This window comes from Aspergillus caelatus, assembly GCF_009193585.1.
Source record: "Aspergillus caelatus strain CBS 763.97 unplaced genomic scaffold BDV27scaffold_48, whole genome shotgun sequence".
Lineage (NCBI taxonomy): Eukaryota > Fungi > Ascomycota > Eurotiomycetes > Eurotiales > Aspergillaceae > Aspergillus > Aspergillus caelatus.
The window spans coordinates 30,108-48,952 of record NW_022475311.1 but is presented as its reverse complement, the minus strand read 5'-3'; the positions used below and the strand labels follow the sequence as shown (position 1 = coordinate 48,952).

The 18,845-nt window shown below is 48.2% G+C and overlaps 7 protein-coding genes across 7 annotated transcripts; 6 read left to right on the top strand and 1 right to left on the bottom strand.

The window, feature by feature from the left end:
• Positions 1 to 45: 45 nt before the first annotated feature.
• BDV27DRAFT_170628 (uncharacterized protein) lies at positions 46 to 987 on the top strand (the record flags this gene model as incomplete). The annotated part of the gene is made up of 1 exon (XM_032075358.1): positions 46 to 987. One exon carries the CDS (start codon positions 46 to 48, stop codon positions 985 to 987), a length of 942 nt encoding a protein of 313 aa, XP_031929685.1.
• Positions 988 to 3,340: 2,353 nt separating this feature from the next.
• Positions 3,341 to 4,885, top strand: BDV27DRAFT_170627 (putative MFS multidrug transporter; the record flags this gene model as incomplete). Its single annotated transcript, XM_032075357.1, has 2 exons — positions 3,341 to 3,355; positions 3,416 to 4,885. The coding sequence occupies 2 exons, from the start codon at positions 3,341 to 3,343 to the stop codon at positions 4,883 to 4,885; spliced, it is 1,485 nt and encodes a 494-aa protein (XP_031929684.1).
• Positions 4,886 to 5,603: 718 nt separating this feature from the next.
• On the bottom strand, positions 5,604 to 7,510 carry BDV27DRAFT_143470 (fungal specific transcription factor domain-containing protein; the record flags this gene model as incomplete). Its single annotated transcript, XM_032070097.1, has 5 exons — positions 5,604 to 6,142; positions 6,203 to 6,383; positions 6,453 to 6,628; positions 6,687 to 6,957; positions 7,016 to 7,510. The coding sequence occupies 5 exons, from the start codon at positions 7,508 to 7,510 to the stop codon at positions 5,604 to 5,606; spliced, it is 1,662 nt and encodes a 553-aa protein (XP_031929683.1).
• Positions 7,511 to 8,987: 1,477 nt separating this feature from the next.
• On the top strand, positions 8,988 to 10,270 carry BDV27DRAFT_125049 (PEX11 family protein). Its single transcript, XM_032066240.1, has 3 exons — positions 8,988 to 9,375; positions 9,473 to 9,950; positions 10,011 to 10,270. Exons 1-3 carry the CDS (start codon positions 9,309 to 9,311, stop codon positions 10,171 to 10,173), a joined length of 708 nt encoding a protein of 235 aa, XP_031929682.1. The 5' UTR covers positions 8,988 to 9,308; the 3' UTR covers positions 10,174 to 10,270.
• An 810-nt stretch (positions 10,271 to 11,080) lies between these two features.
• On the top strand, positions 11,081 to 12,236 carry BDV27DRAFT_155740 (uncharacterized protein; the record flags this gene model as incomplete). The annotated part of the gene is made up of 3 exons (XM_032072197.1): positions 11,081 to 11,448; positions 11,509 to 11,824; positions 11,883 to 12,236. 3 exons carry the CDS (start codon positions 11,081 to 11,083, stop codon positions 12,234 to 12,236), a joined length of 1,038 nt encoding a protein of 345 aa, XP_031929681.1.
• Positions 12,237 to 13,966: 1,730 nt separating this feature from the next.
• BDV27DRAFT_170623 (flavin monoamine oxidase family protein) lies at positions 13,967 to 15,543 on the top strand (the record flags this gene model as incomplete). The annotated part of the gene is made up of 3 exons (XM_032075356.1): positions 13,967 to 14,366; positions 14,434 to 14,734; positions 14,789 to 15,543. The coding sequence occupies exons 1-3, from the start codon at positions 14,049 to 14,051 to the stop codon at positions 15,541 to 15,543; spliced, it is 1,374 nt and encodes a 457-aa protein (XP_031929680.1). The 5' UTR covers positions 13,967 to 14,048.
• A 1,110-nt stretch (positions 15,544 to 16,653) lies between these two features.
• Positions 16,654 to 18,547, top strand: BDV27DRAFT_155738 (cytochrome P450; the record flags this gene model as incomplete). Its single annotated transcript, XM_032072196.1, has 8 exons — positions 16,654 to 16,855; positions 16,937 to 17,109; positions 17,170 to 17,282; positions 17,354 to 17,585; positions 17,651 to 17,727; positions 17,788 to 17,862; positions 17,915 to 18,398; positions 18,476 to 18,547. 8 exons carry the CDS (start codon positions 16,654 to 16,656, stop codon positions 18,545 to 18,547), a joined length of 1,428 nt encoding a protein of 475 aa, XP_031929679.1.
• Between the last annotated feature and the right edge of the window lie 298 nt (positions 18,548 to 18,845).

Genomic DNA, 18,845 nt, shown 5'->3' with positions numbered 1-18,845 from the left:
GGATTCTGAGAGGTTCCTTCTCGCTTTCATAATCATGTCCTTCCCATGTCTTCCGCGCAGAGCCCAGTCACCCAGTACACTGGCCACGAACTGGACCAGCCACAAAAATACGTCATTGCAAGCTTTGCAGCTATTGTCTTTTACAGTTCAATCGAGCTAATTGCACTATGTCTCACGACCTTCAAGCGATACACGGGCTGGTATTTCTGGAGCTTGTTCATTGCATCCTGTAGTCTTATTCCACACGGCCTCGGCTTCATCTTTTTTATCTATCCACTTGGAGTTAACGCTTACGTTTCCGTCACATTGATTATAATAAGCTGGTACTGCATGGTAACAGGACATTCACTCATTTTATGGTCGCGTCTTCATCTTGTTGTGCAGGCACGTAAGCTCCTCAGGTTCCTTCTCATTATGATTCTCATCGATGCCGTTGCATTTCACGTTCCTACAACTGTTCTCTTGTACGGCTCCCTCAGTCCTAACGGAGCTCGGTTTGCAAGTGGATACAAAGTGATGGAACACATTCAGCTCATTGGCTTCGCTGTCCAAGAATGCGTCATCTCCTCCATCTATATCTGGGAAACATCGAAATTGCTACGGCTTCGACCAGACCGACTTCACTATACGATACTGACCCAGCTACTGGGCATCAATATTATTATTCTAATCCTCGATGTAGCCGTCGTGGGGATCGAGTATGCGGGTCTCTATGCCCTGCAAGTGATGTTCAAGCCGGTTGCATACAGTGTCAAATTCAAATTGGAATATGCCATTCTGGGGAAATTGATCCAAATTGCGCGGGTATCGTTATCAAGCGAGGAGCCGTTATCGTCCAGTTCACAAGGGCCCGATGGCCCTCCCTCTGATTCGGTCAGTTCACGTCCAACCCGTGCTGGTCATCAAATGCCAGTGCTTCGTTCATGCACACTCTGTGGGTTCTGCACAGGCGTTCGGAAGCCTGCCCGCCATCGGTCACACGTTTAACGAACTTGGACTTCATTATCTATGCGTGTTCAGTATAGAGGCGTCATATGAAATCATCCTCAGATATCAGAAACCACGACGGCGAAGCAGTAATAGTCCAATAGTTGAGCAGCTCCGCTCGGAATGAATCAGTAGCTCATCGGGCCCTGGTATTAAGTTCTATGACACAAAGCAGAGAGCTGTACAATACTGGCACTGCATCAAATCGAATCTGCTATTGTCGACAGCTTCCTTGGAACATGTGACGACCTCTACAACCCACTCATCCTCGTCGACGAGAATCATATGCACGTCACAAACGATACTTACACGGCGCGCTACCACCGGCATAGCCCGTTCCTAAGATCTCTAACTAAGGGACTTATAAAAAAATCGTGGATGCTCGCCTCTTTACGTGTCCCAGTGGCAATATTTTCAGATGTCGCTGATATATTGAGTGAGACAGGGATTCTGGAGTGTTGTTGCTGGGTATAGGGTTGTTTGTTGAATGACGACCGAAAGGAAAAAGCGGCAATCAGTGCTATTGTAGAGGATGGCTCCAATGACATGAAGACTCTGTACCTCTTCATTTGGTGACATTGCATATTTTAAGATCCGACGCCTCGAGGGCATCAAAGTCGATCTTGGTTGCATTAAAGGTCATAGACATCATTACACATAAGACCCATTTTATGTGGTTTATTTCTGTTCATTTTATGGTGCCTGGCATTCGCTTCATATCCCTTCCTTTAAATTGTATCGATTCTAAAAGGAACAACGATACATAAGCATTATGTTCAATTGTACTAGTGTCTTGACGCCCGAGCCGAGCCGATCTTATCGGAATCTCGGGAAGTCGTCCCGAAAGAAGTACCCGGGGGGTTTTATATATGCAGCCGATTTTTCTCCGGCTTTCGCAATTATTACTCCCGATGCGTACCTGGTAGAGAAAACTGTTCCACAGTGATCATGTTGGCACTATCCGAAATTGTTTTGCCGACGCTCTTTGGCTGTCGAGAGGTCTTGTATATATATAGTATGCTTGGGCGCGAGAAAGAACCTTGTATATGAATCTTTTTGACTCGACGATAATAGCTCTTAACGTCACTTGTAGGTCCCTAGAACGATAGGCTACTGGTCTAGCTCCCCATGGAAAAGATGGTAAGACTGGAGAGTGCGGATCATGGAATAAGCTTGCTGAGAGTCCAGCCAAATCCGTAGCGATTTGGACAGCTTGGGACCCGCTCGGGGCTAATACCGACCGGGGAACCGGGGCAGCAAGCAATTGAATTTTCCTCGGAACTAGCAATCTACTAATTCATTTTTGTCGGGGTTGTTAGAACCGTCTATACGGCGCTCCGATCAACAGTAGCCGAGGACCCGTATTACGACAACCGCGCTACTGAGCGCAGTATCCAATCGATGTCTCATTTTCTTTTCTTACTAGGTGGAACTATGTGTGCATCGAATGGCTATGGCATTCATAAATCCAGCCCTTTGGATTGAATGACTGCATCAATAAGGAGACTTGCAGCGGCTCCAAATCTTAAAGTCATTTGCTGCTGGGGACGATCTATGTTATGCATGTCTTGTTCTGGACTTCTACCCAATGTAGAACTAGTGTCATTAAAATCTGTAGGGAGGTAACGAATAGTTAGTTCATTCGTGCAGATGACGAATCGAAGGGCTCTCATTTTTCATACCGTATTCGGATAGGCTGGTTTGTGCACACATTCCATGCTATAGTCTATAGCATCTCAGGTGACCCGAGGTGCTCGGGTCCTGAACCCGATCCTCGAATTCGGTATATCATAACTCGGGTTACCACCTGCATGACAGTCTTGGCTTAGGAGTCTTGATCAATGCAATATGAGCTTCGGTAGAGCTTACACGTCGGGTTTTATAGCCTAGATCCTTGGCATAGTCCAGGCACAGCAAGACCCCATTCCCAACACGGTTTCTACACCCTAGCACAGGTGTTGATGGCGATCTGGGGACCCGATACCTTCCGAGAAGCGATCCACCTGTCCAAAAATGGTCAATACCTGGAGAAGGGGGAGTCGCCTAATAGTCGAGACGAGTGATGATCGACTTTTAGTAAGGGTTCCTGTCTTGGTTCTCGAACGGCTCCGCTACAATTATCACTTGCAACTCTCCATATAAAGAGGAGTGGAGATTGCAGTGAGAAACATAGGTGCTACTACACAGAAACTGCCATCTTATCTTTTCACCCCAGCTGCAATTTGAATTGTTTCAGGTCAAACTCGACCTTCCCGAAGGACCTGCGCCAAATCAATCTGAATAATCAGGACCCCGTAGTCGATGTCGCCCATATCCATCTTCCAGGACGCCTTGGGACGTTCTAGAACCAGAGATGGCAGCGACTCTGGTAAGCGTTGCCTTTTACGAAAGATAGGCAAAGGCTAACGACGGTGGAGTAGATGAACAGATCTCCGACGATAACCCTATCACGGTGACGTGGGATGGAGACCATGACTCGGCCAATCCGTACAACTGGTCCCTGGCTCAAAAATGGACATTGACCCTTCTCGCTGTATTCACCACATACATTACCATGATGAATGGCACGATTATCACAACCGCACACGCTGCAATTAGTGAAGAATTCCACGTTTCAGAGGAATCGTTTCCCCACTCTTACTGGCCTGTGACATCGTGGGCACTTGGGGGATGTTGTTCCTCATTGTTTATTCTTCCCTTGATGGAGGATCACGGCGTCCGTCCGATCTTCTTGTCAGCATATTTAGTTTTTATTTGCTTTCTCGTCCCTCAGGCCGTGGCACAAAACTTCGCCACTCTCATTGTGACACGATTCTTTGCCGGCAGCAGTGTCGCGGTTCTGGCGAATACATCTGCCTCAGTCATTGGTAATATCTGGGAAACGGAAAAGTCACGCTCCATCCCCGTGAGCCTGTACATCTTCTCCTACCTAGCGGGCAGCAGCACAGGTCCCGTTATTGGTGGCGCGATCTACGAAGGATTGACATGGAGATGGGTGGGGTATCTCCAGCTGATCTGGTTTGGAGCACTTCTTCCAGTGTATTACTTCCTGTTCAAGGAGTCTCGTGGTGCCGTCATACTCGCTCGTCGTGCCCAGGCATTGCGGAAACAGGGAAAGCCAGCGTTCACTCAGCTGGAGATGGAGGCACAGACAGGTTCCGCATTCAGTCGCTTCGTTCAAAGCTCGACCAGACCCTTGGTTCTGGTATGTACAGAATCCGTGGTCCTGGTTTCCACGCTATGGTCCGCATTCACTGTCGGCACACTGTTCCTTTTCACACAGTCTGCAGAGCAGGTCTTTGTGGACTTATATGACTGGAGTCACACCCAGGCTGGATATGTCCAAGCGGCCATTGTGATCGGGGAAGTTTTAGGCTGGCTTATCAACCTATTCTCCGCGAAGCTCTATTTTGGCTCTGCCTCGCGCAACACCGAGTCCCCGGGTGTGCCTATTCCGGAGGCTAGATTGTATCTGGCAGTGGTTGGAGGTGTGGTTGGAATTGCGGGTGGCATGTTTACCTATGCCTGGACCTCCTTCGCGCATATCCCATGGATCGCCCCGGCGATTGGTCTTGCAATGGTGGGAGCCGGCAGTGTGATCGTCGTGGCAGGGGTCTCGGACTATGTTGTGGATTCCTATAGCAAGTATGCCGGGAGTGCGATGGGCGCTGTCGCCACCGGGGAGAACCTGTTCTCGGCTTTGCTTCCTCTGGCGACCATGAGTATGTACACCAACCTTGGATTCCAATGGGCCAGCACTACATTGGCGTTTATCTCCTTGGTACTCTCCCTTGCGCCAACTTTGATGTTCTTCTGGGGAAAGCAAATCCGTGCACGAAGTCCGTTCATCATGGAAGCAGCGATGAGCTCGGAGCATAAGGGCGCAGGTGCTGTCTAGCGGGTCAGCCACACTGCATGCGAGAACATTAATGTGCTATGAATTATTAGAGTTGATAAGCAATAGATAGAAATGCAAAGCCCTATAGAGGAGCGAATAATTAGACAATTTCGATAGCTACAAAGATGTGACACATAACCTACATGCTATCCAAGTTGATGTGTAAAAATATGGAATCCTAGGACTGTAGGCTAGCAAGATGCAAATCGAGTTACGGTGGGCAAAGTGAAAGACCTGCGAACGATACCAATAGACACGGGCCAGGCACAAGTTTGTCTATACTCCTTAGGTTGACTAGGTAAACTTGTTTAGTGTCTAGAGTCTGTGAACTATTAACAATAGGAGATTGCAACGGACTGGTGTTTCAATCAAAGCATCGGGCAGGTGGGATCCATCCTGCCGCCGAAGAACCCTCAAGCGATGAAATATTGGTTGCTGAAGTGCGCACGCTTGTTGACAGGATAAACTACACAGCGCCGGAAGGCCCAACGTAGTTTCTCTTTAAGATACCACGGACAAACGTCATTCATCTTGGTGTAGGATTAAGGTCGTATACTAATCGAAGTAACAGTACAAATACAAGCGCACACCGGTTGCAATTGCGGGCCGCCAGAGCAAAGGGTGGGCTTCCTTGTGAAACAAGGGAGACACTGTGATCAGGCTCAGCACTTTCTTCGATTCTTCTAACTCTTGAACGGCTGGAACTCCCTTGTAAAATTCACCCAAACGGGTATGCCATAGCACCGCCGTCCATCCAGTCCTGGCCTGCATTCAAGACGTAGGGCATTTCCGAGCCGCCGATCTGATCCACAATGTGAAGAAATTCGTAGGAAGAGATGCCGATCACATTGTCGAGGGGATCGACGCTGGCCGTGACAGACTGATTTACGGAGGGTGACTGGGCTGATGACTCTGTGAAGGTTGGAGGCTCTGTCGGGGGCGTTTGTCCCCGGCATTCTTGACTAGGGGTCTCATCTGGCCCAGGCTCTGCAAGCCCTCGACCAGATAAAGTGAGGACTTGTAGACCTTCCTGCTGTACGCGCTTGGCGAACTCCTGGAATAACCCTTCGATACACCGCAGCTCATCCTTTCGTACCTCGGCCACCTTATTCCCACACATAATCATCTCATCGAGGATTGAGTGCGCAGACCTACTATACGTATCGTCGTTGGTCCCTGGTGGGTAGAGCGTGTTCGCCATAGTCAGATGGAGAGCAGCTGCATATGTAAATTCGAGATCAAATGGGAGGAATGTTTCTGGCGCTTTGTCAGCTGATGGTCTCTACCCCATTAATGGGTCCACATCATTTAACGTACCCAGGTGGCCATTCTCGTCCGACAATATTTGAAGCGTCTTCTCGGCAGACTTAATACCAATGAATATCAGGGATTTGGGAAGAGCTAGAAACTTTTGCCAGTCTTCCTCTGCACGGCCTAACTTCTCTAGCCGTTCCTTCAGGACCGACAGAAGCAAAGGTCTGGTGGCAACGATCACGCACTAGGATGACATTGATTAGCACAGTTAGACAGGTCTCAAACACTTCAGATGTGACACCCGTTCAAGTACCTGATGGTATAGTAAAATTATATGACGCATCTCCTGAGGCACATTATCCATGGAACCCTGGAAGCTGATCTGCATCATTTTTTCGATCTCTTCGGCATGCTTAGCCATGGCGTGCAGAATATTTCTCGTAATCTCTAGAAACCTCCCGAGCTGGGTCTTCTCTGTCCTATAGATGCCTATAGGCAAACACGTAAGAGATGAAATGGAATCCAACCCGGTCAAGTGGAAACTTACTACTTAATATAAAGGACAGCATTTGCGAAAGCCTCACTTGAAGGCTAAAGGTGATGTCATGAAAGCCCATGCTCGGGGTGTTGATCAAGGTACTGATGTCGCTGTCCTTGGTCGTCATCGGGAGTCCCAGCGAAGATGACACGTACCTGTCCATGATGTACAGGGTCCACCAGAGGTTTCGGCATCGGGTTACCGTTGCAGTGCCCAGTTCCTGTTCAGGAAGCTGGGTGTGTAAGCCCTCCATGTGTGCTATGCGTACCGCATGACCGACCTATGAGGCCCCGCGCGTAGGTTAGCAAGGAAACATCGAGTTGATCACCCATGCTTACGTGTACGTGAGCCGCCTCTCTGTGGTCTATTGCATACAGATATAGCCCGGCCAGGGCCAAGGTCTCGATGGCCAACAGACTATCCTTCCCTGTGGAGGTATGATTGGGCATTACGGACATAGCCCGCGCGAAGAACTTTCCGCCGGGTGCGCTGGATTGGTTTCGAGGCCGTGACACAAATGCATTGCCAAGTGCAAGGACCAAGAGGAATTGTACAAACCAATAACGAGGTTTGCTGGCCTTCTCCGCTGCATCGCTCGCGTAAAATTCATGCATCTGGGAAACAAAGATATCTTCATCAAAGAATCGGTACATTTGCCCCAGGTGAAACTTGACAATATTGAAAAGGTATAAGGCATAATCAGCCGAAGGCAAACCACTTGTGTCATACGGTTCGCTGGCCGTGGCGCGGTCCCAAACGAACGGATAGATATCACCATCCAAATAAAACTTCGGGATATTATGTGTCGAATTCAGGTCGAGCTTCTCAGTCATCATGACCATCAGTCGCGCTGTGAGTGACCATGCCGAGGTCGGGGCCAGCCAAACTGTTCCCTGTGTCAGCGTGGGCAACCAACATCATCATCATGGATGGCGGACGAACTCCAGTTTCGCTGTTCCATGTGCGGGTCCTTAATGACCGTGGAGGGTAATGTGAAAGGGCTCGTCCAGATGTTGCATGTATACTCGCTCCCCTGCGATGCTGATGATCCCCGGGACTGGGGGTCGACCATCTCTGCTGCGACCTGGTCATCATGGGCGGTACTCTCGTCGTCGACCTCATCCCCAAGCTTAAAGGCCGAGTCCCACGAGCGTTTGACTCCCGAAGCACGTTGCCAGTTGTAGGCCTGCTTCTGTAAATCACGAAGATACCTAGTAATCCATCGTCCCGTTACCTCTTGCCCACCCAACGGGGGGCTTGGCAAACGACCAACCTCTCAGACACCAGCACTTTACTATTTGCCTCTGAAAACTGGCAAGTGATGGATCGTCGGATACAGTTGGCGCAGGGTTCATCGCCAGAGCATTTTACCTTGCTCTGGCGGCAAGCGATACACCTAACCACATTCCTTAGTAACACGGCACATTTTCCCGTACCAGGATATGGGACTACCTTACGCAATTGCAGTTCGTCTCGGCTTATGGCTCTCTGCTTGCATCCCTGCTGTCTAGATAAAGGGGGTGGATGAACTGGCAGGCCAGGAGCTCTGGTGGTCGCCGGAACAACAAACCGTTCACTCACCCTGGACACAAACATTTTTGGTAGTTTTTATCATCATAGAAATCACACCCCGCACGACGGGAACACTTTTCCCTTTTCAGTCACCCCACGTGAGTGGTCAATTCCCGTCGTCGCCACCAAACAAAACACTGAATTGGGAGTTCCACTATTCGTGCGTTAACAGTTTCCCTTCCAGGGCAAAGCTGCCTCACGTGCGCGCATCTCTGCTTCTCTCTCGACCCCCTTACGGAGGACAACCAACAACCAACAACAATCTCTTCAGAACCTCACATGCGAAACACCATGTTATTCTTATCTGTTCATTAAAGGAAACTATTACATATAGCCTGGTAGTACTCTGTATTAATGCAATAGGTAAACATGGACATGCTATTAACGTTAGAAACTATATATATCTCCCTGTCGTAGAGCTCTAAGACCGAGGACATCTAGGAATAACGTGGACCCAACTTTGGTGTTGAAAGAGTTTCGATGACTACTAATAAATGTACTAAGGGCAGCGATAGGGTTACTATATAATAGAGATCATTCTAGACCATCCTCGAGCATCATTCTGTTGAAGAAAACAAGTTGAGCTGGCGATGCTGAAGTGGACGACAAAGTGGGGTCCCCTTTCGGAAGGCCTCCCGGTCTGATAATCGGACTCGCCGACCACCTAAATCGATAGCTTCTACGATACACCGACTTGGGCAAACTGGCTGAACTTGGAATTAAGTCAAGTCCGTCACGGTTGACCCGAGATACTAGGTCAGTGTCTTCTATAGACTGTCGATGATGATGTCTGACGCGATAACCGCCGAGGGATCTGCTATGTCCAGAGCTCGGAATCGCCAGCGAATATCTACCCGATTTGGCATGAGATGTGCGGCGGATTATTTTCGCTATCCCAACTCCAGACAACAACGCTCCGTCCTCGTCAGTCACACGTCGACAACATTTCTACAATACCTGTGACTTCTTCGCCATTGCGTGTGGCGGACACTTGCGCGACAAACCTCGACTGTCCGATCCGCAGTTATTGCGAACAGCCCGTGATCGACGATTGAAATCATGGTCGCAAATACGCGGGACTGCCCCCCTGCACTGGCGCACTATCTACGCTTTGTCGCAACGACCGGTATGTCAGCCACATCTCCTTCTTCGATTCCCTCCGTGCCAGAGTGTTATGGACTGTACTGTTCGAAACAACCCGAATAACCTGTACCAAACCCCAGTGGGCCGTGACAAGCTTCTACGTACGGCGCAGTACTTCTCACAGTTCTACATTTGGTACCTATACCGCAGAAATTACCGACAGTCGGTGATCGACCCTTACAGTGCCGTCCGGAAGCAACTTGGTACCACGCGCAAGATCCTACGTCTCGGCAACTTCTTAGGAAATCTCCAGTCCCTTGCCCGTGTCATGAGCAAGACGAACTCTAATGAACAACCGGTGCTAAAATACTTGGCTATTGGGGGTCAACTCGGCTTTGGGGGATACCTGTTCTTCGACAACATCACTGCAATCAAGGCTATCGGTATCCACAAGTTGCCGTCGGCGGAGCGCCTAGATGTTTTAGCGGATAAATTCTGGGCTGCCGGTTTGATTTGCAACATCATGACGTGTATCTACAGCTTGTTGCACTCGCAGCCAGGGAAGAGAACGAAACGCGAAGACGGCGAACGAGATTTGGATGATAAGACACGTGCCAAGTACGTTGGATTTCTGTATCATTCGCATGCGGTTCAGAATGCTAATTGGTTGGCTTCTAGGAAGCGATCGGCTGTCTGGATTCAGCTCATCTCGGACCTGTGCGACTTGACCGTCCCGGGAAAAACTTTGGGTTGTCCTGCGCTCGACGACGGCGTTGTTGGCATGGCCGGTACCATGAGTAGTTTGATAGGGGTCTGGAGCCAATGGAAGGAGACTGCGTAGATGAGAGCCCATTCTTATTACACACCGTTTTTTTAACTGTACATTTACCCTATATCATGAGACAGCCGGTATCGAATGAGGACGGCCTAGAACTTCATAGACTCCGTATAAGATACAATATCGGTAATCCAGCCACTGCGATGAGTCCTTCTACAGAACTGCCAAGCTCCTCTCATAGCTACAGAGCCTTGGAGCTGTTGGATGATACCCAGAGTCAATGTTCGATCGGAAACGTAGTTCTTCTCTGCAGCACATACCGTTCACGGTGGGCCAAGACGCCATTAGACGTCTTTTACTAAGCGATAAACCCCAGGTTCTAATGCCCGAATGATGTAAAATGGAGCCTAAATGGATAAATATGTGTCATGGTTATTGAGGTGAGCGCACCGCAGCGTTATGCAATCATGGGAAGACGCGGCACAACCGATATATCCCTTCCCTACCGCAAATGGTATTGATAGTTGTAACTGATGTGAGCGAGTCCGTTTCTATTGCACGGGCTATCACAACATGGTATCTTTGGCTGAACGCCCCGTATAGTGATGTGTTGGAAGAGGTCTCGACGGGGTAGCCATCGGGGTCATTACCGACGAGGCGTCGGCTGGCACGCGAACCGCACCGGGCAAAGTTCCTCCAGTATACTCGGCAATTTTGGCCGACGGCGTCCTATACAGAAAAACCACTCATACATTCTAATAGCCTCATCGGGAATGCCGAAGGTAGCCAAAACCTCAACAATGATGGCGATGACATTTGCGGGGTAGATCCTGCTGGCCTCAATGGTTATATATACCTCACTTCTATCGCATAGAACATGACAATTCTCCAGAGTTTCAAGCTCGACCAAACATCAAAGTCAGCGAATTCCGAGCCCAGCAGCATTACGTGTGTTCTACTCTATCACACAATGGCCCCAGCAGCACTTGATGACCCTACAACACCACCAAGGGTGGTGGGACCAGCAACCAAAAAGGCAACACGCCCGACCAACCGGATTCCTCAATCTATGATTGATGAAGCACGAATGGTGACAAAGGAAGCCTTTGACCCAAATGTCCACCTGAACTACGAACCCCCCAAAAAGATTTACACAATGAAGGAGATCGGACTTGCGGGTCATGGAATCTCACCGAATGCTGCATCGGAGCCCTTCTCGCTCTTTACCGAAGAGGCTATCAGGCAGATGAGAGCGGAAATCTTTAGTGAAGAGGCCCTCAAAGATTGCCAATACACATCAACCTTCATTAAAAACATGGTTCGAGGCATGGGTCCTGCGTACGTGCAACCGGCTTACTATTTGGTTTCACAATTGCTAATCACTGACCATTCTCACAGGCTCGCTCCATTTATTTATGATGCGTGGAATCATCCAGACGTTATATCCAAGATTTCTGAAGTTGCTGGTGTGGACCTTATTCCGTCGATTGATTTTGAGATCGGGAACGTCAACATCTCTTTTGGTGATGGTACCACGGCCACGTTGGGTAAGACAGTGGATGTCGAGGACAGAACATCTGCCGTTGCCTGGCATTACGACAGCTTTCCCTTTGTGTGCGTGACAATGCTATCGGACTGCACTGGCATGGTTGGTGGAGAGACTGCCCTCCGGAGACCCGACGGACACATCATGAAGGTTCGCGGTCCAGCAATGGTATATCCTTCACATGTATCCCAGAAAGGCCTGGATCGAGTGCTGACTGTTATAATAGGGAACCGCTGTGGTGTTACAAGGGCGATACATCGAGCATCAAGCGTTGAAAGCCCTCGGTGGCCGTGAGCGGATTAGCATGGTCACATCTTTCCGACCCAAATCACCTATGATTAAAGATGAGACTGTACTCACTGGTGTACGGGGAATCAGTGAGCTGAACAGCTTGTACAGTCAATATACGGACTACCGACTGGAGCTCCTAGAGGAGCGTCTTAGAATTATTTTGAAGGAAGAGCGACGCCGGCAGGCCGCAAACCGCCCCTTTGATATACCTAAGATCAGGAGGTTTCTGTTGGAGCAGAAGAATTTCTTGGATTCTATGCTCGAGGAGCTTATTGAGGTGGATGATTAGATATTCGCTAGGGGCCAGGTGGGGGTCAAAGGTGGAAATATCTTGAACAACCCTGTTATTGTAATTTACGCTAGAAAGGATAGACGAGTCATGCTAGAGAATCAAACGTATTCACATTAAAACTTGTATCCATAGACTCAGGCGACACTGCTATCACCATCATCTCACTCTCTGTGAACCCTGCCCCAGTTTCTTTCTAGATTGACTATCAGCGATATATCGTATGAACTATAATTGTTACCTTTTTTTTTTAAAAAAAAAATATATATATATGTATATAAATAAAATAAAAATAAAAATAAAAATAAAATCATAGGAAAACACTTTAACTATTCAAATACATCATACATTTACATAGGTATCTCGAGTGGCTGTAGCCGAGCTGAGTCGACTCATATCCCTGTGCGAGGTTGCATCGAAAGGATGATAGCCCAAGGGATAGAAGATGTAATCTGCCATGATTGTCCTTTTCCTGCAGGTTCAAGCTCCCCTAAACCCTGGACTACTTACAGAGGCCTACTTAGTTCTCGTCCTTGCACCCACTCAAAGAGGCCTGCATACCAGCGCGTTGATTGTGAGTTGACATTGACACAATAGGCCATAGCATAATGTACTCGAAGAAATTGAAATCTTGGAGCACCATTTTCAGGAATTTCGCCTTCTCATCCCAGTCCTCGATTCCAATATTCCTAATCACTCGCTGGAGTAGCCGCCAAACTGCCATGTACCATCTCCAAGATAGGTATAGCATATAGTGGCCGCCGATGACGACTTTAGTCCCTGCATGCTAAAGCAGCCTCTTCAATTATTTATTTAATATCCATCTAAGCCGATCGGAGCCCTCATTCCAGCGGCCTTCACTGGTGTTTGTCCCAGTCCTATCGCACATCAGGCATTAAATCGTTCTTGGGTAGCTGCACAGCTGGCGGAACCACATAGGTTTGTGTATCATACTATAGAAGAATACGAACAAATACATGGATGCTAGGGCGCTATTCTATCACGTAAAGTTCTAAAGCAATGTATCCCTAATTTCACTAATCACTGACCAAGACCATGCTTAAGTCTGTCTTCTGGCAATGTGACGGGCCCATGACAGAAGTATTGAAAATACGCCATAGGACATAAGTAGACCAGCAATAAGGGCAGCCAAGCCGGTGCAGCGGCCATGCAGTCAGCACGTGGTAGTAGATCCTTAAGATAAGCATATGTTAGTGCATTGGCAACAGAAGACACGCCCATGGCACTATAAAAGCCTGATAGCCCTGGCATATACCACCCCCCTGCACTGAACATTGGTATCATGTTTGCATCACTGTGTACGGTTTGGCGGTGGTTTATATGCGACTACATTTGAACCTCGAGATCTGAACATTGCCAAGACAGGGTCCAGATAATACCCAAGGATGCTCCAGGCCGCGCGCCTCAATGAGGTAAAAGAGTGTTCCCTGAAGTTCAAAGTATGAGACTGCAAGCTAGATGTACTATTTACAAAACATATTTCTAGGAAACTGGACGAGATGTGAGGACTTCGGCTGTCGACGGTGCTCTCATTTTTCTAACTGGATCGGGTAATTTAAACCAACATGTCGGCCTTCGGGTCAGCCGATCGTCAGCGCCTCGGATGAGAACCCGAGGGCTGCGATCCACATGATGAATACGCAGGAGTTGAATTGCAAGAGCCGACAGACAATTGAACGGAGAAGTAGGTTGGTATGAATTAAATATCTCTCAACACCCCCTCCGCTGGTTGTCATTTTGAGAATCCTTCATCTTCTGTACTATAATCCTTGAAACGTATTCTTCGCCCTCATGTTGGACGTTATTGTGATTGGAGCTGGCTTTAGCGGCCTTCAGGCAGCCTATTCGGCTCAACAAGCTGGCCTCTCGACTGCCGTTGTTGAAGCCCGGGATCGCGTTGGTGGCAAGATATGGAGCGTGCCACTTGCTTCTGGCCGTGGCTACGCTGAGCTTGGCGGAGCATGGATCAACAACAGCCTCCAGCCGCGTGTCTGGAAGTATGTAGAGAGATTTGGCCTGGAGGTCGTGACGCAGCGGTTAGAAGGAACGGCTGTCATGCAAGAAAATCAAGACAGTCGACTTGAATTTCCTTTTGGCGTTACGCCAGACGTGAGTAACAATCTATTCCCCTCATTTGCGCCAACAGGAATAGACCTGCCCTAACTGATAGATACAGTGGTCTGAGGCGGAGAAGAAGAACTTGGAGTATATTCGCGATCACATCCAAGCTGAATCTTTAAAACCTGGCTTGCCAAGTGCACAGGATGACAGTGTCAGCTTGGATCAGTATGTCCGCAATCTCGGTGCCCTGCCCAAGGTTGCCAACATGGTAAATCTCTGGGCACGGGTCATGCATGGTTTGGAGTCAACAGAAGAATCGGCCGCCTGGTTTATTGACTACTGCCGCCGCAATAAGGGCCTTCTGGCCATCAGGGCGGATGATTCTACCGGCGGTCAATACATGAGATTCAAAGATGGTACGGCTTTACCTGGCTAGTTAAATGCCGTGATATGACTAATGAAACTTATAGGGGCCCAGTCAATTGCTGAGGAAATTGCTCGCTTGGTGGGAGCGCAGAATATTTACCTGGGGTCACCAGTTGCTTCGATCAACGAGCACGGCTCATATATTAGCGTCGTCACCCGCGATGGGAAAACGTTTGATGCCAAGAAGTGTATCTTGTCAATTCCCAGTACCATGTACCGGGAACTGAACATCACCCCTGCTTTGCCCATGCCGGTTCAAGAGGTCACCGATGGGACTGTCCTCGGTGACTATAACAAGGCTATCGTCTGTTATGATAAGCCATGGTGGCGTGGTGAAGGATTCAACGGTTATTTCGCGAGCTACACAGGTCCTGTGATATTGGCCAGAGACACCAGCGTGGACGAAAGAAACCACTTCTCCTTGACGTGCTTTGTTAATGGCCAGCCTGGGCGTGATTGGGGCAAGCTGTACCCCCATGAGCGTCGCGCAGTGGTCCTGAAGCAAATCGCGAAGATCTTCAAAGCCGATGCCGACTCGGAAGCTTTCCGGCCAATCGAGGTCTTTGATCAGGTTTGGAAGCACGAGGAATTCAGCAGAGGTGCTTTAGCTCCTGTCCATGCAATTGGGCATCTCACCAAATACGCGTCTGTGTACGGCAAGCCGGTCGGCAATATTCATTTCGTGGGAACGGAATATAGTACAGAATGGAAGGGATACATGGAGGGAGCTCTCTGCTCAGGAGAACGGGGGGCTCGTGAGGTCGTGGAAGCCATGCAGAAAGTACCGGCAAAACTATGATGAATTGTTTTAATTCCAGGTTCCGCTCAAGTTCTGTTACTATCCATATTAGCGCTGTACTACTTACCTCTAGCAGATGAGAAATGAAAGCATCTGATATCTTCATGAACATTTTGTTTGAAGGGTTTCCTTCACCCATATAAAACTCTCGACGTAGGTGTTGACTTGGAATTGTTACCTGGTCTCAGCCAAGAAAAGAAGCTACATGATGAAAATAAACATCTGGATATAATTCCCTATACCAAGCACATAGGCTGAATGGTGTACTAGTCATAAATTGCAACTTTCGGTTTCCTTTCTACTCGGCTGTTTAATGACTTCATACACGAAGTAAGAAATCTGACCGGAAGACTACCACAATCCCCTTTGACTCAGTGCAAATAACATAAAGCGAGGAGTAACAGCAGCAGTATAACTCAGTAAATTTTACTTCTATTCTTTTTTGTTCATACTAATATACTTTTGTTCATCCAAGCCGAGTTAGAGGAAAGCGCTGTACGGAAAAGGATGAACGCCGATTGGAGGCAAAAGAGGAACTAAACAAGCTACCATAGAATATAATCTGTCTATCTTGTATATTACTGGGATTATGTAAAGAAAATAGTACAGATCTAAAAAAAAAAAAGTACGGGGTAAAGGATAAACAAAAAACAATCCTATAAAAAATGAATTGTAATACATAGTATTACAGGGAGTATCCGTATTATGTGTTATACGATATTATAAATACTCCTATTTTGAATTAATCTAGGATTGACAATTGTAAATGTGAAGAAGCGGGACGATCGATCACCCAGTAGCCTAAATTAGAACAGCTCAAAAGTCGACTTCAGCTGAGCTGAGGGTTTGAATCTTAATCTGCGGACCCCCGCTAGCGCTAGCATTGAAATTGTCGCCACGATGTGCCATCTTTCATTCGCAACTCCATAGAATCTCCACCCTAATGGTATGTATCTGGCGGTCAAGGCATTTCCACTGCGCCTTGCGGTTCGCCGTGAATTGAAAGACCTCGCCATATAAATCAGCGTGCAGAAAGCAATATGTAAGACTAGACACTACCGTCACCACGGAAATCTCCTTCTAGTTTTGGATATAGCTTCAATCGTTATTATGTTTTGCTTGCCATTCTGGACGCTAGCGTTCACCTTCCCTATTATAGCAATTGTCGTGCTTGGGATCTACCGGCGATGGTTGCATCCACTGGCTTCGATTCCCGGTCCATTCCTGGCCTCTGTAAGCAACTGGCACCAAGGCTGGCGCTTTATGAAGGGCGGGTCCCAAGAGTATTATCTCCGTCTACACGATGAATATGGTACAAGCTTCAAAACATCTAGATAAAACACCAAATGGAGTGCGCGACTAGAGGAATGGAATAGTAACTTGAATGTCACAGGGCCTGTGGTTCGCTATGGACCAAACTCTGTGATGATCAACGACCCTTATTTCCTCCCTCACATCTTCCACCGTCGCGCGGAGAAGACCTCCTTCTACGCTAACAGCCCCGGACTATTTGGCGTCCAGGACTATCAGGATCTGCTGAATATTAAGCACGGACTAGCTTCGGTGGTGAGTAAGACCAACAGGTATGTAGGCTCTCCAAGGTTGAAACTCATTCGCCTTCCACAGTTCTCTATGGCATCCATCAAGGCGTACGAGTCGCAGGTAGACAGATCCCTACTAGTATTACTTGATGGGTTGAGTGACAGTCATCCATCTATCACCTTGGATGAATGGATAGGGTACGTCAGTGATGCCCTATGCTCGATTCTCTCACCTACCATGGTATGCGACTGATCCAGCCACGTATTAGATGGTTCACGTACGATGTTGTTGGCAGTATTTTATTTGGAGAGCCAATTGGGTTTCTTGAGAAAAGACGAGACATCCAAGGGTTGGTTGCTGGAACGTCGCAGGCCTTCGATACCATAGACTATCTCGCTCGTGTCCCAAAGCTCTCCTGGTTCTACCGGAAGACTTACCTCGGCCGCAAGCTCTTTCAGCTCCAAGCTGAGTACCGAAATGGAATACAGATTCTGCAGACTGTAATGAATAACTGTCTTTCGTGAGTCTTCCAAGAGCATGAACCTTTTGCTAATTGAGAGTCAAGGTACTGGAGAAGGAATACGACCGTCACTATAACGGGACAGATTCAAAACCCGCAAAGTCCCAGACAATCTTCCAACGGTACATGATCCCTCATACCTTGGCATCAAATCCAGTAGCCATGACTAACACAACGATCAGTCTCATATCTTCCAACTATGCGAATGGCACCCCACTCACTGCACACGACGTAAAAGGCGAAGCCATGCAAACAATGTACGCGAATATTCCTGATATAAGACCATCAACTTTAATAACACGAGAATAGGATGGCAGGCTCTGCAACAATAGCTTCAGCCACAAACCGACTCTTCAACAACCTCATCCAAAACGCCCACGTCCTCGTTAAACTCCAACGGGAGGTTGATCAAGTCCGGTCAACCCAAACAACCCACCCGATCTCCTTTGAACAGGCGCATGCCCTTCCCTACACCAATGCCTGTATCAGAGAATCGTTTCGTCTCACCCCAACCATTCCGCTCTTCCCGCGCAAAGCCCCAGACAGCGGACTCACATACAAAGGGACATATATCCCCGAAGGGACAGCGGTAGCGTCGAGTCCATGGATCACGATGAAAAGTACCGCGCTCTACGGGCACGATGCGGCGGTTTATCGCCCGGAAAGGTGGCTAGAGGCTTCGCCGGAGACGTTGAAGCAGTGGGATCGTTATGAGTTTCACTGGGGGTACGGGAATCGATTGTGCACCGGTAAACATCTTTCGGTGATGGAAATTTATAAGCTTACGTTTGAGGTATGTTATCTATCCCATTGACTGCAGGTGGCTGTCCATTAGGAGGACTTTTGGGCTAATAATCGGTATTACCTTAGCTTATTGCGCATTTTGACTTCTCGTTTGCAAGTGATGGGTCGAAAAGTGTCCGGGTTCGAGAGGGGATATAGAGATAATACACTCTATCACCAAATACGCATGAAGTCTGCCTATGAAAGATAATGACTTTGCGCTATACGTTCAGCTGGCGCCCTTTCAAAGGGTAAGGAGGGATCTGATGCTTCTTGTTTTGATTCGATATGGAACTTGTTGGTGGGGTGTGCGGAGTAAGAAAGATCGACAATTGTTGAGAGCTGAACGGTGGACCCTCTTGGTACCGAGAAACCACACGGGCCAATTTGATGTTACGTACAAGATATGAGAATATGACCGATCAGTCTGGAGGTCCATATCAATCCTGATATACAT